This window comes from Corvus moneduloides, chromosome 6 (genome assembly GCF_009650955.1).
Source record: "Corvus moneduloides isolate bCorMon1 chromosome 6, bCorMon1.pri, whole genome shotgun sequence".
NCBI classification, from domain to species: Eukaryota; Metazoa; Chordata; class Aves; order Passeriformes; family Corvidae; genus Corvus; species Corvus moneduloides.
Window position 1 is genome coordinate 34,338,034 of NC_045481.1, and position 24,646 is coordinate 34,362,679.

Below are 24,646 nucleotides of genomic sequence, written 5' to 3' on the forward strand. Positions count from 1 at the left end.
CACAGTTAGGGAATGCCAACACTTGACTGCATGATGCAGAACAGAGATCAAGCTGGTTTTCATACATTATTTTCTAATAAAATAAAAAATAAATCTAGCCTTCTCAAGAGGAAACTCTCATGGAAGGACCCATGCACAACCCATCTCTTCCTCCCTAAATAACAGTCAGCACTGTGTCAGGCAATAGGAAGCATGTAGGTTGGCATTACCATCTGTCCAGGACTCATGAATGGATGCCTTCTGCCGGAACTTCTCTGCCAGGTGATCCAGCCTCTCTAGCCTCCGGATCTCATTCAATAACCACTCCTCGTAGCCCTTCTCAGCCTGCTCTAGACCACCCCAGGCATTGTTTATATCCTAGAGACAGGAACATGAGAAGGAAAGGTAGGTTAGAAGGTGGAGGGAAGATGTTCACCCGCATTAGTCTCAGTGAGCTACATGGCTCCAACTGACTGGAAAGCCATGAAAAGCACGGGCTTTTCACCTCAGGGGGTTCTGCAGACAAGTCAGGGAGACAAGCAGGACTAGAAGTGCCAGGATATAACTGTCTGCAGAAAAAAGCCTCTCTAAACACCTCTAGAGTTTTAAAGTTTCCCTACGTGAAACTTTAATAAAACTCGACAGTTTCTGAATCAGAAAGAACAAAAGGCACCCAGACATCTCCTCATAAAGACATGCAATTTGGGAAGAGCCTCAGAGTCTGATTTAGACAAAGGAAAGCAATGATCACTTGATCCTCTCCTATCATGGCCTCCCTGATCCATATCTTGCAGGGTTCCTCCTGCAGAGTATCTCACTATGAAGGTGGGCATTCTCTGCCCACCCACGGGCAGAAAGGGAGTCTTGTATTTTAGGCATGGTTGGGGTACACAGAAGCAGTTACCCCCACTCACCGAGACCATTTTCCCTTCTGAGGGCATGAAGGCTGGCCTATTGCTGAGCCGCAGCTTGGTCTGCAAGGTGTTGAAATTGATCTCAAGCTGGCACTTCTCTTGGACCTTGGGGGGCTTGTGCAGGCGGCGGTAGTCCCGGAAGTCCTCCAGTTTCTGCTGCATGGCTTGCATGGTGTTCTCTGGGGCCCGGTTCTCCAGCCAGGGGATGGTGCGACGAATCCACTCCAGCAGCTGGAAGGAGCAACGACAAGAAGCCTTCAACTGAAAATTGTGTTAAAACTGCAGGTGTTGCTCTGATTTCATAAGGGACCATTTACTTTTACGTTTGCTGCCAGAAAGATCTGCTACCAGCAGTGCTCGTGAAGAGAAGTTTGCCAGCTTTTTTGGAAGCACTTTTTTTTTAATGAGCAGCACATTCCCTACCACACTAAGTAGTACTGCTTGTTGCAGCAGTGCCAATCCAACATGCTTAAGGCACAGCTTTTGCACAACCAGGACCAAAACTATGTCCTCAGATTATGGTAAAGCCTTAGGAATTTTGCTGGACTGTTGCATAACTAAAGGATGCTGTAAGTCATATGATCTCCAGAACAATCTGACAGGAGAAATCAAGTTCTTGCCTTCAGTTACATTTTTTCCCCTCTAGCTTCCTCAAAGTCAGTGTAGCTCTTTGAATATACCTCCATAACAAACCTATCTGGAGAGCTGGCAAAACACTAATGCAATGGGCAGTCCACAGAGTGAGTAGAGTAGTGCCCTATGCTTTTCAGATCAGGCTGAAACCAGGCTTATGGGTTATGTTTGCCCTTCTGTTGTCCATCTTCTCCCTACTTACCTACCACAAACATACTCCAGTCCACATTTGGTCTCTTTTTGTAGTTTCTCTGCTGTCAGTCTGTAAGCCTTCTCAGTTAACAAAAGCAGCCTCCAGTTTGTATCTGACTCAGATTCTTTCCATTATCAGCAAATGCGTATCTCTTTCTTCAATTATCTCTAACTTTTATTCTCTGATCCTGACTTCTACAGTATACTAGCATACAAGCTGTATGAAAGACATAATGAACTTGTATAGTCCTGACAAATGCAAGTTAAGCCAGCTTGATTTTTCCTTCAATTTTAGCATTTCTGGGCTGGCTCTTAATAAACTGAGCAATTCAAAGCTTCTCTATGGAAGCTTTCTGTTTTAAAGTAGATTGTTCTTGTCTTTAAGGTAAGTTCAGTCTTCAATTTGAAGAGGAAACAATAATTTCCCAGGGAAAATAGCAGTGGGTCAATAGCACTCTCCAAGATTACTTATCAGCATTAAATGCAATTCTTTTCTGCATACTACCACACTCAGAAACCAACACCTACATCACTGGCCAGTTTTTCATAGTCTTCCATGAGCTGCTCATTTTCTTGGTTGACTGCCAGCACCTTGCAGATACGATTTGCTGCTGTCTCCGCCTGACAAAGAGAAGAAAAACAAAAGAAGGGAAAAGTGTGAAAAAAACCCAATCCGAACCTTGCAGTTTAGCTTCCTGCTACATACCTGAAGGTAAAATCTCCTACCCTTAGCTCTAGCAACCTGCCTGCACTTTGAAACATCTGTCCTGATTGCTCTGCTTTCCATCTGGCCTTCTGTAATGATTTATTTTTTCCCTTCTCAGGTGAATGCATTCCTTCAGAGATTCTCAGCTGTACTGATTCTACCTTATATGTTGTGGGACAACCAATGTTTCTATGCTTTTTCTGGAGCTGCTTCTGTTAAGAGGGCCTTGTGGTTTGATTCCTACCAGAGGGACCCTGGCTACCTCTTGATAAAGACAGGGCATTCCTGCTGCCACCTCCACTCCCCATACCAGCATTCTGAGCTGGAACAGCAGTAACAGAGTGATGTCAAGCTCATGAGACTGTCTCCATACTTTTACCCCAGGAAAGAACTATCCAAAGAGAGTTAATCCACAGACTGGACTTACAGGAAAATTCCTAATTTTGTTTGGAAGACAAAATGGTAGATACTCTTCTTAACCTTAAATTCTGCCCAGCAGCACTGTCTTCCAGTTTTCCCTGTATTTCTGGCACTGATTACAGGGCCACGTCCTTGGTGGTGTATACACCCACCATGTATTCAGGGTCTCATGATCCAGCTGAGAAGAGGATTTCTTTTCCCCCCATCTTTCCAGGTAATCCTTCTGCTTACTCTTCCAAAACAAGTCTCACAATAAAAAATGATTCTACTGTTACTACTTAGGTTTGGAGGTTTTTCTTTCTTTCTTTCTTTCTTTTTCCTTCTTTCTTTCTTTCCATTGTGAGACCAAACCCTGATTCTCTGCAGGGAGCTGAACATGTTAAAACATGTATTTGGAAAGTAAGGATCAGAAAAATCCCAGCTATGAACTTGGAAGCAGTCAGTCTGGTCTGGAGTGCCATGCATGTGTTTGGCATGGGGGACATACAAGCAGGCTGATCCTTGCAAAGAATGTATCTGTGGGTTATCAGCTCCCTTTTTCATTACCATGGTGTGTGTCATGCTACATCACCTGAGGATGTGCCCCTGTGATGCATCAGGGGATTGCTCAGACCCCTCTTACCACAGTACAGCTGTGACCCTGGTGCCTGGGGAAGGTGCTAGAGGTAACCCCCAGGCCCTGCTGGGAGGAGTCCTCCTTACAGAGGCTGAGTGCAAATAAGGAGGAGAGGGTACATGCCAACACTACAACAAACCAACTGTCAACGCTGTGTTCTGCCTTTAAACTACATTTGGGACTGATGCCAAAATAAGTTTTGCTGAGTTTATAACTGGTAAGTTTCAACCTTTTTCTATTTTTAAAAGACCTTTAATTATCTGTTTATTCAATCTTCAAGGACATTTGAGAAAAAACCTCTAATTTTTGCAGCTGATGTGAAGCAGCAAGAACAGCAACAAAGTCATAGGCTGTACAGTGATATATGGATTGCTAAGGTCCCAGGGGACAAGGCAATCTTACTAATTTGTAGAATGAAATGAAGCTGTTAAAACATCTATTCAGTCATCTGCCCCTTCCCTAAAGTGGACCAGCTATGAGATACACAGATTATCAGCTAATATAAAACACATCAGAGAGACCTGTACAGGAAAATGAGCAGTTTCACTTAAAAGAAATCTGCAAAAAGTGGAAACAATGGTTATGTTTAAAAAAGCTTGTACTTTGACCTGTTTTTAACTAAAGTTTGTACTCTAATGGAGTGGTTTTGATATACAGAGAAAACTATACACAATGGGACCAAATAGTATGTCAAAAAGACATTGCTAGAGCCCTGCCATGATATGCCTAGGGACTGCAGGGAACTGGCAATACCAAATGTTTATCTCAATCACTCCAGGAGAGGTGTTCATTGCACACTCTTAACTTTCTCATTTTTGCACCCCATGAGCTCACTGCAGCAGCAGCCAGCTGTGCAGGCAGGACCCCATTCCATTGAGGCATATTTACATGTATCTGATGATAGGACTTTCTCCAGCTGCCCAAATTTAAATATGTGTGTGTGTATATGCATATTGAACAACTGTCCAAACAAAAAGACCCTAAGAATGTCAACAGTTAGGACATTATTTGTATTATCCCAATGGCAGAAGCTTAGAGGCTTTCTTTCCCCCACCAGCACTTGCCTCCCAGTGGTTCTTGCCTTGGAACTGCTACTGCTCTATGCAACAGCATGCTGTTGCTGCAGCCACAGGAAAGGCTCTGTGGCCATTAATCATCATTAATGTCACGAGCAACATGTTACACTGTGCTCTGAGCAAGGTAGGACAGAAGGATCCCAGTGCTTTCAGGCAACCTTCACAAATATCCCACACACTACTCCTAATGAGCTGATCCATGGTGATGGCAACCTCAAAACTAAAGCAAAACACTTCAAAGTAAAAGAAGAGTGGCACACAAAGATGTTTTCATGAGGCCAAAGCAGCTCCCCCTACACCTTCATTAGTTCAGTGGAAAAAGCTGTTTTGGCTTCCCCACACTGCTAATGGCAACAATGCATTTAGGATGCTCACCCTGGCTCCAAACAAGCCAAGATGCCCACAAGGGCAGCACTGAGAAGATGCAGAATCCTGGGGTCTGGAAGCTGCACAGCTGTATTCTCAGAGAATCTGTGTGAGCTCCTCAGCTTCAGTGCAGCATCGTGCTGATGCACTGTACTGCTTGCACTCAGAGTGCTGGGGAGGACACGCCCAGGACATTCTGCATGATACCACACTGGAGTATCTCTGCACATGCTCTCTGGTGGAATCAAAATGAAAATCTAAATGGCAGCAATTTATCTGCCTTCTGTCTTTTCTGTACTTCTCAACCATAACTTGAACTGCTTAGGATAGGAGCAGAGTTTGCAGTCTCTCTAGTTCATGGATCTAAGTCTTTCTGATGAGGAGGATCATGAAGGAAGGCATTCCCACAGTGCACAACGTAGGGACGCCTGCCTGTTGCTGTCCTCTAGCCTCAGGGGAAGATGCCTGCCTGCTGCTGTCCTCTGGCATCAGGGGACCACTCCAAAATGCTGTACACCAAACACAATCTCTTAATAAAACAGTAAAACATTTGTTAGAAATTTCCACAAGTTTACAAAATATCAAGCCAACCAGGAGTTGCATGCATTTAGTGTGAAAGTCAGAAGCGGTTAGAAAACAAGCAAACCAACCAAAGCAAGTATACCTACAAATATATATATATATATATGTATATATATATATATATATATATATATATATATATAAATGGCATAGAGAAAAAGCAGCCATCTACACACACATGTCAGGCTGGGGACCCTGTACCTTCAAAGGCTCAGTATAAGAAAGTGAAAGAAGTAGAAAGCAGCTCATGGGACTCTCCCCTCAGGCCTGGTGGCAGTAGTGAAAAATCTGGATGAAAAATTCAGCGATATCACAGTAAGTCACCTAACCCTGCATGAGGTGGCAACACAGTAACATCTGGGCAGAGGCTTGTATTCAGTAAACGCTTTGCATTTGCCTGCAGGTTTGAATCTGTATCACTTAGCGGCTGGCTAATGTATGACTAGGGCAGCTCCAAAATGGAGCTGTGCCCCTCCTGCCAGGGCACAGTTGAGTTGCTGGCCCACCAGGACTGCTAAAAAATGAACAAACTATTAAATCTTCCCTGTAAGCCGGTTGGACTACATGGGATTGAAACTTTAATAACTAAGAAACTTCATCTCTAGTTTTTGCCTCAGCTACTTGGTTCAGGTCCTGAGGCAAGTAAAAGACTGTTTTCAGTTATCCCAGGAGACTTTGCATCCACCTAAATTACTGATCAGAGCATGGAACCTGCTGAGCAGGTTCCCAAATCACGGAGTGAGTGCAGAGAGAAAAGGAAGAGATTGGCAAGCTGCATGGCTGTTTCTGCAGCAGGCTCCAACCCTCCTCGTATTGTGGTTTGATGTTTCCTCATCTGGAGCTCCTCAGGTTAAGCAGACAGCATGGAGCAGTCCCTCAGGGGCACCTGGCAAACAGCAGGCCTTATCAGACTGGCATGACTTCTGAAACTACAGTCTTCCTGGGCAAGTATCAGCTGGCTGGAGCTTGCAGACTGGTCTTAAGTGTTTTGAACAAAAAACCACAGGATCACAAAGCAGGATCCTAGCAGGAAAGTCATTACACCACATGGGCAAGTCTACTGCACTGCTGTGGGACACATTCCCAGTTCCTTGGAAACAAGACATTATCATGTACTTTATACAAAACTGGGTAAAGAACAAAAAGCTTGAACTAAAGAGCTGCTCCCTGGAAACTACTGCTTGCATTTGCCCTCTGAAAGTCAGCATCAGCATGGTAACTGAATCAATGTTGGGACCATCAGCACTGCTTTGCACAAAAGAGATGGAATCTTCCTGGAGTCAGATTAGCCCTCAAGATGGGCAACACAAGGACTGTCTCAAATAGAAAAAGCCTAATGAGAGAAAGAAATTGTGGCTGGGGGAAACAACAAGATTTTAATTCTGTTTGTAACATGAAGAATGCAGTCTTGGATTTTGGATTTTACTGTTCTAAAGCCTACAATTTGAAATTAGCAGTAATCTTGTGGAAGAGCCGCAGCCCAGGCAGGTTATGACACGGGAGAAAAGAATGGAACTTTTTCCCTTATTCAAAGGATTGCTGGGAAATTGCTTGCCCAAAGGCAATCTGCAACTATTTAGTTACAAATGTCCTGATGTCAGGCAAGGAGACTTTGGAGTAAAGAGGAAGCAGAGGAAGAAGGAAAGCCTGAAGCTATGGAAATGGACAAGGCAGAGGAAAGAGAAATAAAACATATAGGTGGTTTGGGAAACGGAAGAGAATGACAAGGAAGAAACGAGGAATGGAAAAACCTCCTTAGTCTGGGAAAGCTGAACGTCTGGTAGAACTGAACTTTGTGGCTGGAGCACAAAAGTGCTATGTAACCAGCTCACAGATGATTCAGCCTAGGAAAAGACCTAGTGGAGGCTGAGTGTGGAAGGCAGGATGGCAGCCCAAGAGGGACAGGCTGTGATTTCCTGGAGTGGGTGGATTGGACTGTGGTACTTCTGGAGGCACACTGCCTGGCCAGGACAACGCCCACTAGTTACTGAAAGGGTTCTGCCTCTGTCAGAGCAGACATCCATTCACCTTTCAATGCCAGCTTTACCAAATATTTTCTCCTCTGCTGTGGTGTGACACTGGAGGGAAGGAGCAGCTCAAGTCTGTCCAAAAGGACATTTACATCACTTCTCCAGCAAGACTACAGATGGCATATCCAAATGCATCACTGGATGCATTGGGCTTCCCTGCAAATGCCCTGGGGCGGATATGGATCTGGCATTCCTCATTGGAGAGGACAGGTGGGCAGGGCAGGGTGAGGGGAGGGGTTGTTAGCAGTAAAGTCTCACCTTCTGCGCCCCTGAGAAGGCGTGGTAGTAACAAGAGACATAGGTCATTATGGCCTTCTCATCCGGCCTTAGCGTGCCTATAATATCTGTGCAGAGAAGGAAAAGAGGTTGAAAGGATAAAGTAAGAAGCAGCACATAGGATAAAACAAAACAATCATGGGTGGCATGAGAGAGGGGGAGAAAACTTCCCATCATGCATTGCAGGACAGGCCAAACAGATTTCCATGCGGAGAGCTAGGAATTCGGATCAGAAGGTGGCTAGCAGCGTTGGCTTGTGGCTCAAAGCGGCACCCCTCCCTACCCCCCAATCCAGGGGGATCCTGAGAGGAGGATCTGGGCTCTGCACCTTCACAGCTGCGGTCTGGGGGCCTGGCCCAAGGATGGAAACAAGTTGTTTGGAGATCTGAACGCCCGCGCTCGAGGCCCTTCATACGCCGAGGAACTGGAGATCAGAGCCTTCCTACGCAGTGCACTTCCTACACAGGATCTGCTCTGCTGCAACGCGCACTGCCTGTTCCTAAGGCACTGAAGTACAGGCGGCTGCTTGGTTTTGGCAAGAGATGTGTACAAGGTTTCACCCACAAAATGTTTTCCTGAAGTGACTCCATTACCAACAGGAAAATGGCTTAGCCAGAAGTAGCAAGGACTCAACTGCCTGATTTCCAACACAGATGAGAAAAGAGGGGGAAAAAAAGATACAAATGAACAAAACCAGGCATCTCTGTCATGGTAAGTAATGCTCTGTTTGCAAAACCACCATGGATGTACTTGTTAGACATGCTTTGTAAGCCCCAGATGAACTGAGACTGAATTTGTGGCACAAGTTGAGAAAGCAGCAGGTTCAGACCTTAAAGCAAGGGTGCTGGAACCTGAAGCGTACATTAAGGCAAAAGAAAGCTTTGGCCATTCATTAAACCCTTCATGAAACCTCAGTCAGCTCTGTTTCTCCATCTTTGGAGAAGGCAAAAAAAAAGTTAATAGGTATCTGTATTATCTTCCCATTGGGGCAGGCTCCAGTTTCCTGCTGGGCAGAGCATCTATGTGGTGGCCTTTACTTTTTGTGAGACCAAGCATCCTAGCTCAGATTTACCAGGAACAGGAGGTACAGGTTCTCAGCCAGGAGGACAGCAGTTTGTAAGGCAAATGGAGAAGGCAGAGCCCCCTGCTCCCTTAAATTTGCATGTGTGCCAAAGTGTGGCATACCTAAGTGCCATTGGAAGTACTGCTGACTACAGGGAAATGGAATTCCTGGCTCCCTTGCCCCATGTATTATATCTGGGGCACCACTTTGAACCAACAGCCAACTCTACCAAGAACATGATAATAAAGATGCCCGTAGCTAGAGAGGAGAAAGAGAAAGAAAAAAGGTTTGGACATTAGCAACGGCACCAGGTGTGCTCTGTGGAGGGAGCTTGGGATCCTGCGATACCTTCTGGGCTCCTGAGAAGGCGTGGTAGAAGCTAGAAACATAGGTCATGATGGCTTTCTCGTCAGGACGGGCAGTTCCAACAATGTCTGTCAAAAAAAACCTCACGTTAAGAGCATAATCAACTGATGGGAGGAAAGCAAAGGAGAGGAAGAACCACAACTGTCCAGGAGGCCTGCTGCGGTGTGTGCTTGTCATAGTGATTCCACAGGGCTTCCCAGCATTCCCCAGAAGATGTGTGTGTCTCAGAACCCAGGATCACCCTTCTGGTTCCCCTCCCTCATCATAAAATTTCCTCCAGAGTCTGGACAGGCTAATGCAGCCATATGTCAGCATGTCTTGTGTCACAGCACTTCCCTGTCCTGAGAATATTATTGTGATTGGTGGATTGAATCAACCCAAACTGGCAGCAGGCTGACATGACTTTTATAGCCATGCAATTCCTCCACGCAGTTCTGCTCTTCTGGAAACATATTTTCTCCCTTCTTTTCCATGCCTCCCTCCTCCGTTTCAATACAATGATGGCTTGAATTTCAAGAGGCCCTTTCATTAGTTTCAGGGGAAACTCAACACCTCCAGAGATCAGAATTAATGGTGTGGAGGAATGCACATTACCTCAACTCCATGAGGGAGGAGAGAGATCAGTAAAGAGAAATGAGAGCTCCTGCCAGGGGCCCTCTTCATCACTGCTACTTTTGCTGAGATCTGAAGCTAAATCCACTTATTTTGGAGGTGTCTGTGTTTCCTACAGAATGGTAGGAAACATTTGAATCTACTCTGGAAACCTAATGATTTTTTTTTTTTAACCTCAGCATGATGAATGCAGGGAAAGCAAAACTCATCTCCGGGCATGGGAAATATTACCTAGGAATATGAACATCCTAGTTACTGAAATATAAGTTCACTGGGTTTGGCTGTCCTATTCCCACCTTTCCTCTTTGCTCCTCCTACTCCTTTTATTTAACAAAAATCTTTAACTGCTTCTCCTGTCCAACCCAAGCCCGAAATACAGCTTCTACCATTGAAACCAGCTGGCTTTAGGCAAACAGCCAACAACCAGTGAACTATTTCAGGCTGTTGTTTGTACTCCACAGTTACAGTCTTCAAAATCTATTGCCAAGCTGGTCCTGACAAGGCTCTGAAAAGTAATCCTTGCTGTCCCAGTGGCCTCAGGGAAGCAATCATAATAAGCAGCAAAAGCATCTCTGAACAACATGGAACTCTGCCTTGGTCTCCAGATCCAGTCAGTGAAGGATCTTCAGGCCAAACACTTCTGAGTAGTCAAGAAAAAGCAGATAATAATAATAATAGTAATAATAATAATATCATGCCCTCAAAAGGAAGAACACCAGCAATGTCAGAAGGACCACACAAAAAAACCCTGGAGCAAAAGGAACACAGTCCTACACCATACACTAACTCACTATTTGGCCTGATAATTGAAAGGGAACACTTGAGTCAGCAGATGACAGGTGTTACTCATCTCTGCCTCATGTGTCAACCCCAAGCTAAGATCTCCATGCTAGACTCAAAAGACTGAAGGACAGAGGAAGAAGAGGGAAGCAGAACATATGAATCATTATTCCATTTTAACTTTTTCCCTATACATTTACTACACAGTCATGCAGGGAACATTCAGAGGTTACTGAAATCTTGTACAAAAGAAGTCCACCTAGAAGAAGTGGAAAATTTCTTGAGAAAAAGCAAGTTAAAAGCAGTTGGATTCTACTTTACCTTCTGCATCCAGCATCTTCGGAATATCCAGATACTTCTCAGCCACATCAAATGCTGTGTTTAGATTAGTGAGAGGATCATCCTGGGAAAGAAACAGAGGAAGGGCATCAGCGTTAAATTTAACAGGGTACACAGCATTTCTCTCAGAAAGAGCTTGGTTTGGTTCAGGTAACTGTGCTGTCCAGAAAAAATTGTGTGTGAAGCCTCATGTATCAGGATGAAATAATTAGCTTCCTTTTGAAAGAAGAGCCTGGGGACTCATGGTATGATAATTAACATAGAGTCTGTGCACTTGCAAAAAAAAAGGAATAATGCATTTTGTCTTGAACCTAGTTTAAACTAAAATTAGCTTCACATCATACTGATAGTAAATGATGAGACCACATCTCACATTTACATCTCATGCTGTATTAGGTTTGCAACTTCCATTTCCAAGAACTGCAGAGCTGTGTATCTGTTAGAACATCTAAGCAATACCAAAATAGTAACAACATCTGCAATGGGTGCTGTCCTTAGCTAGTGTACAGTTTGCTGAACACCAGTTGAGTGGGAGGAAGAGAAATGTTTCAACAAATCTCTACAAAATAAATACATATAGAAGTACCCAGTTTGCCTTGAGTATTGCTTTTCCTCTTGCACAGGTCTTGTAATTTCCTTAGTACATTTCTATTCCTCTCTATATAAATTTTCTGTAGATTTTAAAGAGCCACACGAGAAAACATGAAATACAAATGTCATTGAAAATGAAAGACACTCTGCAAATTGTGTCCAGCATTCAAACATAATAATCAGCAACAAGACACCTGCCAACCTGTAGAAGATGCTCATACCAGCTTGTTCCTATATTCCTGTATAACCATGATACTTCATTATTGTGGATCAATCCACTTCATGGATTCGAATTACATTTGTATTATCAGTTTCTACTGTTGAGATATACGGCTTCTACCAGATGAAAGGCTGTGCATAAACTGCTAGTGTTTAGCCATCTTGTTTGGTGTCTTTTGGGAGGGAGGAAAGATGGGGTGGTACTCTCCATATTGCCCTTTGTGCCACCCACACTGAGACCCACATAAAAAACTAGGAAATAGGGAGTAAAATTACTTCACCTTCTTTCTAGAGTGGCATCCACGTTCTGTTTATTTTCTATGTGAATCATATGTCTTTGCTTATTGCACTGACTTGGAAGATTAAGCTGTGCCTCTGAACTCTAAATCAACAGGCAGTTTCCTTTGAACCCACCCAGCAGGAAAGATGAAGCTAGGCAGGCTTGGGCAGACAAGGTATGGGCATGAATAGAACTTCCTTTATGGCATTGGTCACTATGCAGCCCTCAGATTACAGCCTTCATGAATTAGGAAACTCAGCTGCTCCGAAAAGCAGTTTCCTGCAGCATTTCCCTAGGAATCAACGATGTATTAGGCTGGCATCCAACATCAGCAACATATTCCTTTGGGTGAATGTCTCTAGCAGACAGCAGTGTTTCACCTACCGAAGTAAATCACACACAAGGGCCATTAAAACAGACAGTGATCTGTATTTAGTCCACTGGAACAAGTCAGTATTAAGCAAGGAAATGTTGTACAGGCGTGCTGTGATGAAGGCAGCAGCTGTCACGTACAGTATGACATAGTGTCAAATCCCCATATTCCTTTCAATGGTACACTACATCAGATATATCTACATCCACCTCTTCAGAGTTGAGCAGTGGAGGAGGCAGTGGATTTTTACTATTCTCCAGACACAAGGAACCATCATATGGCATGGAATTAGAGGAACCAGTTCAATTTCAACCTACTTGTCTTCTGTGCCTGATGTGGAGAAACCTCTATGAACCCATAGTGTAACTAAAAGCCTTACTTGAGGAGGTGAGACTAGCTGGTATATAACATACCTTGTTCACTGAGTGTAGACATGGCCCTAGCTTCATTTCGGAAGAAAAAAGAACCGATTTTCTTTTACTCAAGTGCAGGAGCGTCCAGAAATGCCAAGTGGCAGCTCTCTTGCCAGCCTTCCCCTAGCCCACGTGCCATTTTCTATTTCTGTAGAAATGTCACCACCACTGTGTAGCAAATTTCACCCTATGCTGACCATGACCATCATGGTTGTTAACACCCTGATAGAGTGTTTAGTATTAACACACACTCTTCCTTGGCATAGACCCATCTGAACAAGTTGCATCATGATCTGTCAGCCTCTCCTGGAGGAAAGGGAGGAGCAAATCTCTCACTGCAGATAGCTTTCCTATCAGTTTGCAAGTAACACCACCAGGAGCACTGTTGCCAAAGGTTAAAAAGAAATTTTTGGCTGAAAGCTGGGAGAGGTTTCCTGATGGAAAAACTTACTGGGCTTGGGCAGTCCCAAAGGAAGGGCTGGAAGTTTTAACGTGGGAAACTGGAGACTCACCTAGATAAAGCCAGCAGATTTCTACTTCAAATGCAAGAAAGATGTGTGATCACATATCTCTTAAGGAATGAAACTAAAGATAGTACTACTGAAAGCAAGCTACCTAAGTCCAAGACTAGCTTTGAGATGAGCAGAGAGCTACACTCGAGCAAGATTGTCCCCTGTAGAAAAAGCTTCACGCCTCAAGGACACTGGAGCAGCTCATCACAACAATGATGCTTCTTTGTGCAAGACTTAGGGCTTCCCCTGGAGCTTATCTAAGACTACAACAGGGTCTCAAGGCCTATGAAATTCCTCCGAACTCCACCACTTTCAGTTCCATCCCATTGTACGCTAACTGATCATTATTTCAAATCACCTGTTTCAGCTGATGCCCATGAAAAGGGGCAATGTAGTAAAGACTGGCCAGGCAGCTCCAAGCCTCACACTGCAGCACCATGGCTGCAGGCACATTTTAGGGGCCCCGATACAGCAGATCAAACAAAAGACAAGTCACCTGTCCCCTGATTCCTTCCACAGCTGAAACACACACCCAGAAGAGCACTGACCCAGATGAGGCTGCAGAGGTGCAACTCCATTTACATGAACATAGCAATGCCAGAGGCTGGAAGAGGAACAGTAACTTGCCAGACTCTAGCTGGGCTAGCCACAAGGAAATCTACAGCTTTACCATGGAGGAGGTACTTTGTTTTAGTAGTGGCAGACAGCAAACCTGCCCTAACAGATGCCAACCTGGCTCACTCTCTGCTTTTGCTGACTAAAGACTATTGCGGCTCTTCATCTTTTGCCACAACCCTAACTCATACAGGGACTCCTCTCTTCCTCCAGCTATTTCCAAGTCCTTGCAGCACACAAGGTTGCCATGGCAATTATTGCAATGTAACAAAAAACATCATCTATTATCTAGCAGTCAGGAAAGGAGATGGAGGGGGAGGAAAATTGAGAGAGTGCAAGCACTTACTATATCTGCCAGAGTTAAAATACTCTAGGAAAGAATTCCAAAACTCACGTTTTCAGAAATATCTGCATATAACACAGCAGTACACAGACCACAGTTCTACACAGATTGTGGTATATGATGGGGTGTTGGAGCTATCAGTCAATCACTGTACTTGATGAAAGTATCTTAGATGTGGCTCACGGCTGAGCTACAGTCAGGGGCAAAAGGAGGAAGGGAAACCCCACCTTCTGCATACCCCTCACTTGCAGACCATGAGCTTATCTACAGTGACCCAAGTAACAGCAGACAGACCTGCACTAAATAGAAACTATCTAACCAAGTAGCTGTAGTGTCAGGGAATCACCACCACCAAGCTGGACTTGCACCTGCTGTTTTGAGGCTGGGACTATCGAAATAACTTTAGTTAGGCAGTGCCCATATGCAGAAATTAATTGTGCTTGTTCCACTAATATAGCTAGACTTGGAGAAATAGCTAGGAACAAACTCAATACAAAACAGTGCTGACAAAAGAAGTTGCTAAATTTTGGGAAGACATGCAGCTACTCCACTGGCTACCTTTTTCAAGTATACAGCACCAATAGAGGTCTGTAGCCTAGACACAGCTTCTGTGAAAGAGCAGAAAACACTAAAGCTGCAAAAGAATGCTGCCCAAACAGGAGGTACAGTGCAGAACTCTGGACAGCTTGGACTGATTTCACCTCTTTATCTTGTACATTTGTGTGTGTGTCTATACACAGAAACACACACAGCATTGCCAAAGGTACACACAATTGAGATGCCACTGCTCCCTGGAGCTGGAAGAGAACTTGAGGTGGATCTCAAATCTACTATCCACTGTAATGGCTGCTTCTCAGCAGTCTCCCTGTGTTTATACATTCCACAAAGGGGTTTAAAACACCTAGCATAAAAAAGGTTAACTTCCCTTCAGCACACATCAACTGCCAGAACTAAAGACTAGGCTCTAAGTTCCTCCCAGCTATTTGCTCAAGATTTCAGCTGTTGTAGAGTTCTCCAACATACATTTAATCTCATCCCTTTAGAGTAACTGAGGCAGAACAACAATAAAAACAATACAGAGAGAGTGAGAAGACTTAAGGAGGACAGAGGGAACCGGATGAAGGATAGGATCAAAAGCAAGCAGAGATCAAAAGATGCTGGTTCTATTTAACCTTACTCCAAGTAGGAAAAAACCCCTCTCATGTACACTGAATTTGGCTAGAACAATCACCCTATTTTTCACCCAAAAACCCCTGCAGACAATATGACCAAATAACTCACTTTCCTTCACTCTGTTTTTGCTTGGGTTTGGCTTAGGGCTTTGTTGATAACAGAGTGCACTGTAGCATTTACCAGCCTGGGTTTGTCAGGCACACATTGCTTAGCTGCGTTATTTTCCCAAGATTAGGCACTGAAAATGTTACTCTAATAAGTCCTTTTCTTCTTACTGCTGTTTATGTGAACAGGTACAGTCTCCTCCCACTGTTTACTCATCATGTGCTGACTCCAGACACTAAAACCGATGAGAAAATATAACTGACTGCTCTGCAAGACAGTAAAGATCTAAAAGGTTATTGAAAAGCAGATCAGGCATTGTACAACTCATTGCCTTTGGAATGCAGCTAATTTGCTTGGGTCATTTACATTTTGTCTATTTGCATGGTGGTCCAAGAGCCCAGATCTGTTGGTGATGGGCTTCTATGTTTATTTCCCTAGCTAACATCAAGCACACATGCACTTAAAATACTGAGCCCAGGAGATCTGATGGACAAGCTTTTTGCGTTAGCCTCGGCAATGACACATGAATTATGCTCTTGGTGACATTTCATTATGCTCTAGGTGACATGGGCACAGATACAGCGAAACTGGATCTCAGGAGACTGCAGGAATGCCAGTAGGATAAGAACCCAGTCTGATCTTCTATCACACTGCTGGGTCAAGACATTGGGAGCAGCATAAACCACTAAGTGGTTATTGTCATCATCCATTCAGCAATCTTGTCTCCAGATCACACAGGAAGTAAACTTTGGAGCAGCTTGCTATCATGCTACCAGAATAAATTTTTAAGTAAAATTGAATTTTGTGACAAATGCTTTTTTGGCACCTGATACCTATGTGCTAGGGGAAGCCCAGAAGCACTGCAGATGACTCAGTGCTAAGCTGGAACCATGTGACAAGTGTCCAGTGAGGGCACTCAAACCCCTCAACGAGCTATTGCATTCTGAAACCAGATAACTGGTTTCTATCCAACTCTCCACAGAAATGTTAAGTCTGATTTGACTCACTAGTCTGTGACATTAGCACAGAACTATTCTCACATTTGGTGTTACTGAGTTTGCCAGCTTTTGCTCATCAGCTGGGATTGGGGCACGTGTGTCTCATACAAGGCAGTCTGAAAGCAGGGAAAAGTCAAGCAGGAAGCTCATTAAGTTCACGCTTCACTAAGAAGCCTGAATGTACTGATTCATCCCTCTTTCCTTCCTCCCCAGTCCTGCAACTGCCAGCTTGTGCTGAAGTTCTCCAATTATGTTTATCAAGCTAATTCTTTTCCCTCTTTACTTCCAAGGAGCCAAGCATCTTGTCTGATAAACAAATGGAGTTGTACCTTTCGTAGCTTCCCGTAGTCGATAAGCTCTGGACGGTGTCTATGAATTAAAGCACAGAAACCAAGGCCATCCTTCCAACTACAAGAGAAACACAAGAGAGAACAATGAACACTGTTCAGCCACGGACACACACAGCAGTGAGCATGAGGGAAGGCAGCAAGGCAGTGGGACAACTAATTCTAGTTTAGTTTCCAACTAGCAGTGCTTCTCTAAGTGCTGGGAGTGAGGGATGTCTCGTATGTGCATGAGACTGCAATAAAGACTCCATCAACCCCTACAAAAATCCATTGTGCTTAGGACTTGCCCACTGAGTTAGCACTTCATTTTTGGCAGATCTCTGTGCTGAACTCTCTGTGCGTATCCTGTGCAGCACGTGAGCTCAAAGGTGAAAAAATGTGTAGACACAAGCCGTAAAGGAGGAAAAAGTGCATTCCTTAGGGAAAAAGCAGGTGTCCTCAGCTAGCTCCACTAAAATACTGGAGAGCATGGATGGCAGTTAAGCTCTTAGAAGTGCTTTACATTATTATGGTTCATACAAGGCTCCAAAATGTGTTGGAAAAAACACTATTACGCAGAATCTTCACTGGAACATCTGCCAGTTTGGAAATATGAAAAGCAGGGCAAGAGAACCTCTTATCCCTTCTCAGCTCTGCCATACTACAAAAGTTAGGAGGCAGTCCTTTCTTCATGGTTCCTAAAGTGTTCTGAGTTTTCACAGAGCAAAAGCTCTCTTGGTTAGCCCATGGCACAAATGCTGCTCTCAGAGGACTTAATGCCCTGAAGAATTTTATGAAAGCAGCAACTGTAACCTGAATGAGGAATTGGGATGTAGGTACTTGGATCCTCTTAGATCCTCCACCTTCAATTTCCTAGGCATCTCTCTGGACCACACTGCTACTGTGTAAAGTGCACACGCACTGCCTTGGGAGGCCTGTCAGGAATATTGTTGAATATACTGAGAGACACAGGAAAATAACACTGATTGTAAAGCTAAGTTTTTGCCTGTAACTCACCTGATATGGAAGTTCTGGATGTTTACATTTTTGTACGGGGCTGTCTTCCTCTGACACCATAACAAAAGTCCTTCTTTAGCAGATGTTTCTAAAGAAAGAAAGGAAACACATCAATTAACTCATTTTCTTAGAAAACAGGAGTCTCTGGAGCATAAGCTAGAAAACCATCACAAATTCCTCTTTGGTAGAGACTGCACTAAATTATGTTTTATTTAACTTCACTTGTCAGAAAATGTCTTGTTTGGAAAAGTCTACTAGGATAGTTTTGTTACTATTATCTTTTTAATGAGGTTCAGTAATAAGGAGATAGCTTTTTGGGACTAGAGTCTTGTAGGACTCGTAAGTGATAGGTTCATTTTCAGTGCTAGTGCCTGAATCAAAATCCAACACTAAAGTTTACTTTCAGGCTTAGTCATCCTTTTGAGCTACTCTTGAAATCTCTTGCAAGAGAAGCATGTGAAAAACTCATCTCAGTATGCTTGAACCTGGCCATACATGTCTGTGAGACATCAGGGCAGACTGGGAAGAGTAGCTCCCTAGGATTTTTCAGTGACTCACTTAAGAGCACATTTTGGCCATTCAGTGGCAAAGCCATTTAGTTACCCCAGTTGTCCATTACTGAACAGTGGCAGGAAAGAACTAAAATTTACCTTCAACTGAGATATCCTGAATGGCAAAACGAAGGATGATGGTCCAGATCATTCCAAGGGTCATTTTAACATTGCCATCCACGATTTCTATGGAAATAAAAGGTAGAAAGAGAAGAAATAGAAGACATCAAGTTGCAACTGCAATCCTTGTAAAACAGGAGCATCGAGGAACATTTCCTTTTGCAGATGGAAAACTGGAATTCCTGCTAAAAACTGTTTTCTCCTGCCTTCCCAGATGCTCCGCTGGTACAGTACAGTACCCAGTAATCAGACTGGTTCTTTTGCAGTACAATACTGAGAGCAAAACAGACACAGATGTTCCCAAAGATTAAGAATAAGCACTAATTTAGATCAGTGTAATTCCCCACAGAAGCCTAAAAGCACCTTCCTCAGGTATAATTATTATCACTTAGAGAAACCAAACTGAGAAAAGGAAAAGCCTTCCTTCTCTTACCCTATGTCTACCCCACGTCACCTATATAACTGCCCCAGCATAATTTTACCAGAAGAACCAGTGACAATTCCCAGAGCACATGAGCTCTGACAGCTGGTTTTGTCCTGTGAACAAGATACCACCAAGAAAACCATACAGCATAAACATTTTAATTTCAAACAAGACTAAATACATCAGACTGCCAGTATAGGACTCCTTTCAGTCATGTAATTGCCAAAAGACACAACAGAGCATTTCTCAAAGTCCACGCATCCTGCTGGAAGAGGAAGCAAAGACTCATGCTGACCAGTCTGTGCAGAACGTAACATAAACGATGAGGCGAGCAGACTGTGCTTTACTGCCCATTAGATTCCACAATATAAATCAGCAAGGGTCAACAGCTTGGAGGTTTTACAAGGCAACTGCTTGCGTGTGTGAGGTACGATCTATTTAGGATGGTGGATCAAGGTCCTGGGGAGATGTACTTGGGGCAATGCAGAAAGGAGCTTCCACCACGTATGGACTAGAGCCAGAGTCCAAACAGTGAGCAGATGGGTCTCAAGTGCTGATCCTCAACATCTACAGAAATTGCAGAGAGATATATATACAGTTACAGAATTTACAGCCTTCACATTTTTAGACAGTGAAACTAGCTGAGCTGCTTTCTCCTACTCATCATTCTCTGGCAGATCCCTGTATGGCAGGATCTTTCACAAACAAATGGTAAGTTAGAAGAGTATTTTCAGTAAGAAAATGGTTAGAATTAACCTAGTGTTTGGAGGCAGAATAATTCAAGTCCCAAGAAGACTGTCAGAAACCATTTTTGTACTATTGTAGACACCTCTGTGCCACTTCTTTCATAAAGCTGCCCAGCAGGAACACATTGTGTTCTGGGGGAAGTAGAATTTGCAGTATAGGCAACTGACACCTGTCTGGATTCTGACACAAAAGTAACAATACTTGAATTTTTCCTTTTAAGCTATTTAAAAAATGCTTTTCTTCTTATGAAAAGATTTCAAAATGTGAATCTCGTTGCACTCAAACCAACAGACAAGCAGCACACACCCCAAACACACATTTTGAGAAATCGTGTCCAAATTCCTGAGAACTTGTGATTTAGAGATACATGTCGTGCAACTTACAGTGTAAATTAGAATTATAAGCTCTGCTGTCCTTTGACATACACCTGAATTAGGGACTTACAGATGCAAAACACAGAAAACAAGACAGGCCACCTTGTTGAACCGCAATAAAACTGTCTCTGCTCCTTCCTAAACTTCAGAGTACACACAGATCTCTTAGTGGGTCACCAGTTTGCCCAGAATTAAACAGCCAGTAACTTTTCTGTTCAGTACAAAAAACCTTCAGTTTACTCTTGGTGGCATGAAAAAACTGTGTTTTTCTGTTGACGGTTTTCACACAAATTAATTTTTTACAGACATTTTGAGGTCAGGTGGTTGTCTGCTAGGCTGATGCAAGAAAATGTCATGTGATGGCAAGTGTATTCAGTTCTGTACTTTTTGCATTCTTCACCCCTCCAAAAAAACCACTGCAATCAACTTAAAGGAAAATCCTTACTATTTTTACAAATACCTGAGATACTGCAGCTAAAATAGACAAGAAAGCATCTGTATTTTCAGCTTGCTTGTTTTGTTCATGTGATAGATATCCATGGGGATTTTCAAAAAGCAAAAAACTCAATGCTCGTAAAACCCACCACAGTTGCCAGGACTCTCCTAAGACATATTTAAGACCTGAAACTAAAATGAGCTCTTTATTTTAACGGGCTTGATTAAAATCTGATGACAATACTTAAATGCTGAAAATGCTTCATGAACAGTAATAAATCAATCAGTGAGCTGAAACAGGCAATTAATATTTCTGTTCCATGGATTTTAATTGGAAATAAAGGTCAAGACACTTACATAACACCAGATAGTGTTAAGTCGCTAATGTCGCCTGAGAACTCGGCACTATGTTCTAGTCACGTTCTCAAATTCCAGTTTTATAAAGTCAGCTGCTGGAATTAAGATGGAAGCATCCCTTCTTTCCCAGTCTTCTTCACAGCATTACCCATTTAAAAAGGAAGACGTGCTCCCTGTTCCTATATACGATTATTCCTTAGCAGTGCACCAAAACAATGCTGCTGTGGAGGAAACCCAGAATGTTTCTACCACTTCATCTCTGCATGTCATTTTACTTTACACAGTACCACCACCTGCCAAGCAGATACTGATGTCAGTGAGATTAGCGAGTGATCCATCCCAGGATACACATTTAGCAAGCCTCACAGTCCTCAGTCCCTTTCCCCCCCCCCCCCCTCTTTTAAATAGAGTTGACAAAATGGTTATTCTTTGTTAGAAGCAGGCAAGCAAGAAATTTTTCATTTCTGGTGCTAAAAATCTTCTCCTGGAAACCTGGTTACAAAGCCAGCCAGCCTGATCAGAAAGACTATGCTCCTTGGCCTTGACTCACTTGGTTTTCCATCCCTGCACTCCCCGCTGCCAACCTCCTTTTCCTTCAGAATTCAGGACACTTCATCTGCTCCCGCTCTCTTTCTAGTAGAGTAGAGCAGGCCAAGAAACAAAAGTGAAAAACACGGTTGCAAAACAGGTTTGCATGAAGCTTTCTGCTTCCTGGTGATGAAAAAAAAAAAGAAACTCCACAGGAATTGTTAAAAAGTTGACTGCAACACTACAAAGGTAGAATAATCTAATGTTTAATTAAAGACACTATGCTTGCTCCCTGCTGATGAAAGGAAGACTCAGTAATGTGAGAGCAATTCACGTACTAAAAGGCTAGTAATCAGACAGTATTTTCTGGAAGCCTGACTGTGCTTTCCAAGTGCTCTTTCTAGGCAGGGCCTCTGCAAGCACTGTGTGCACTTCACCACCAGCAGCTGTTGAAGGAACAGCAGCAGCAAGCACATGTTATTAATGTGATTTACATTCAACTTGAGGGTTGATCAGTTGCTGGCTAAAGCTGGGGAGGCATCTGCATCCACTAGAAGGAAATTTTTTGCACCAGTGACTATGCTTCCGCTCAGCTCCCATCATTGTACCAAGTAACAAGTATGAAAAAACTACAGTACTGGCTGGCTAAAGAGACAAGCCTTTTGAAATGCCACCACGTCTTTTAAATGCATGAGCTCATTTTGAAAAACGCAAAAATTATTAAGCTTCCTTTCCTGCCCTGGACAGTTAGAAACAGAATCAACAATAACAACAGAAGTTGTTATCCCCTCCTAGATACTTCTGAGCTGCCCATGAGAGCACAGCCTCTGGTTACCACATGGAGAGAAGTTGTTGCAGGGCATGAACAACTGGCAGGATAGCATTATGATCTGGGAATTACAGACACAGAACAACAATGGTGATATAAAGTCTGCTCTGCATTTTGTTTATCAAACAAAAGCCAAATACAGCAGGGCAATTATCCATGCCCCTGTCTTCAGAAAGTGTGTTGCTCCTGATGGTCCTGTCAGATTTAGGACAGATAGCTGGCACTGTTAGTGAGGGTAACTCTCAGGTCCCTAACTGAGTGGACAGGATACAGGGACAAATAAAATGCTATGTTTCACTCACTGACGTAGAGAGACCCTATTTCCCCCCTCTTTCCATAGTGAAATAAATGCATGCTTGCACTGCCTGGTGCTTCAGTAGGTGTTTTAAACTCAGGTGGGACTTCTGCAGTCATTGAAATCTCTAAGCTTTATTTCTCCTTTTACTTGTGCAGGTGAGAATAGCAATCAGTTCACCCAAAGTTATCTGTATGTTGAAGCGAGCAAGATCTGGTTAAGAAAGCAGCAACTTTCTACGCAGATTCAAGGTAAAAATAAACCAGTCTTAGGGTGACATACTTGACCTATTCAGTCTGTTAAATCCCAGAAGCATTTGACATGAGTATGGAATCTATTACAGCAAAAGAAGCCTCCTGAAGTGTCAGATGACAGTGAGATTTAAAAGCAGATGAAAACCATTTGGCTAGAGTCTTCCTTGATCCAGGTTTACATAGATCTGCTGTATGCCACAACATACTTTGATTCTAAAGACTCTGGCTAACAAAATGTTTAGATTCCAAAAAACCCCAAAAAACGAAAAAGACCAAAAAAAACCCCCAGGACACTGATGGCCAATGTGTACAGGGAACTACAGCTGGGCTGCAGACCCTTCAACAGGACCTCACTGCCCAGCAGACACCCAGAGATGGAACAAGCCCCTGAGGTAAGGAGTGTGCCCCCTCAACCAGTACCACCACACTACTGCTGGATGATGTTTTTCTTCTCTAGGAGAAAAGCCCCCTAGAAAACTTTCTACATCAGTCCAACCTGACTGAGGCATCTATAGTTCATTTTCTTGGTGCAGACTTATGACTGACTCATTGATTTTGACCTCCTGCTTTGCTGCTGCATGATGTCTTTTGAAAATCTGAAAGCAAGTCCCTAAAATTCACATTTCAGGAAGGTTTCCTAATCCCTTCCTGAAACATGAGTCCTTCTGTCCTAATAGACAGAATTAACTGCTGTGCTGTCCAAAGTAAAAGTCCATTTTTATAGCCGATGTGCAGTTTACTGTCCACCAAGCACCTGATGGGCTGGGCAGAAGGCCCTGCAGCAGGTTATGCTTCTTGGTGACAAGCAGAGTGGCATGGGCTCAGTCTGTGTGCACAGGCAGGCACTGGGGTGGGGGAGTCTGTGCTGTGACCACACTTACATGGCCTGGGCTGGCATCACAGCACAGGCCCAAGCACTCTGTATAAAAATCAAAGCTAACCTTCGTCTAAACTGCAGTGCCATGCTGCCTTTGGTAGTTTAAAGAAAGCCATATGTATTCTCCATGTAGCTGCATAGGCATCAGGACAAAGAAGAGCCAGGAAACATCTGGCAGGGGAGGTCAGGATCACTTTTCAATTAATATGAATCATACTTCTGTCACAAAATGCCACCTCACAGCCCATTTCTGAACAGGGTACCACTATGAGTCCATAGTGAACAATCGGGCCCTGGTGATCTTTGGTCACAGATCATTTGACTTGCAAATGGTATCCAAGTGCTGTGAGGATGCAGTCAAAGCTGACTCAGGAACAAAGACAAAAAAAAGAAATCCCTCAGAAGAGGAAAAGGCAAAATAGTGCCAGGGAGAGCAGAATTGGAAGGAAAAAAGAAAAGGGAACAAAGGAAGAAAAAAAGAGAGATAGGTTTTATACATACTCTGGGAAAAGGGGAGCTATTCTAAGGTAGACCATCTCTGGGTCTAGATCCAGCTTCTAGTCTTCTAGTTGAAAAGGGTCTCATATATATATGGACTATTGTGTCAGACACTGGATGCATCAGTTTTTTTGTAAGGACACAAAATGACCTTAGATATCTATTTGTGCTCCATAAACAGTACTCATGGCCAACAATAGCCTCAGGTTGCTACTGCTGGAAAAAACTGAGAAATTTGAAGAAAAGTTTTGCATGCAAAATATCAATATCATTCAGCCATTCACCTCTTGCATTTTGCTCTTCAGTACCAAACACAGTAAACAGGTGTCTGCAATGTCCCTGAAAAAAGTTCTGAATTATTCCAAGTCTCCACGAAGTTAAAGCAGTACGTTGAGGTAAAGGTTTGGGTAAGGCAAACATAAGCACCTGCAGCAGGCTGCAA

General features: G+C 43.4%; 1 protein-coding gene across 6 annotated transcripts in view; it reads right to left on the reverse strand.

Annotated features, from left to right (window-relative positions):
- Nucleotides 1-24,646, reverse strand: part of ACTN1 (actinin alpha 1) — an 87,428-nt gene that overhangs the window by 15,340 nt on the left and 47,442 nt on the right. For 3 of the 6 annotated variants that reach the window (XM_032112680.1, XM_032112676.1, XM_032112678.1), the window contains exons 4-11: nucleotides 18,566-18,652; nucleotides 17,916-18,003; nucleotides 16,902-16,980; nucleotides 10,933-11,014; nucleotides 9,202-9,287; nucleotides 2,247-2,339; nucleotides 894-1,124; nucleotides 210-357 (exon numbers count right to left, since the gene is read on the reverse strand). In XM_032112680.1, the coding sequence (XP_031968571.1) occupies nucleotides 210-357; nucleotides 894-1,124; nucleotides 2,247-2,339; nucleotides 9,202-9,287; nucleotides 10,933-11,014; nucleotides 16,902-16,980; nucleotides 17,916-18,003; nucleotides 18,566-18,652 (894 nt within the window). Of the gene's footprint in view, nucleotides 1-209; nucleotides 358-893; nucleotides 1,125-2,246; nucleotides 2,340-7,772; nucleotides 7,859-9,161; nucleotides 9,288-10,932; nucleotides 11,015-16,901; nucleotides 16,981-17,915; nucleotides 18,004-18,565; nucleotides 18,653-24,646 lie in introns of all 6 variants that reach the window. The other 3 variants (XM_032112679.1, XM_032112677.1, XM_032112681.1) reach the window with 2 other exon arrangements.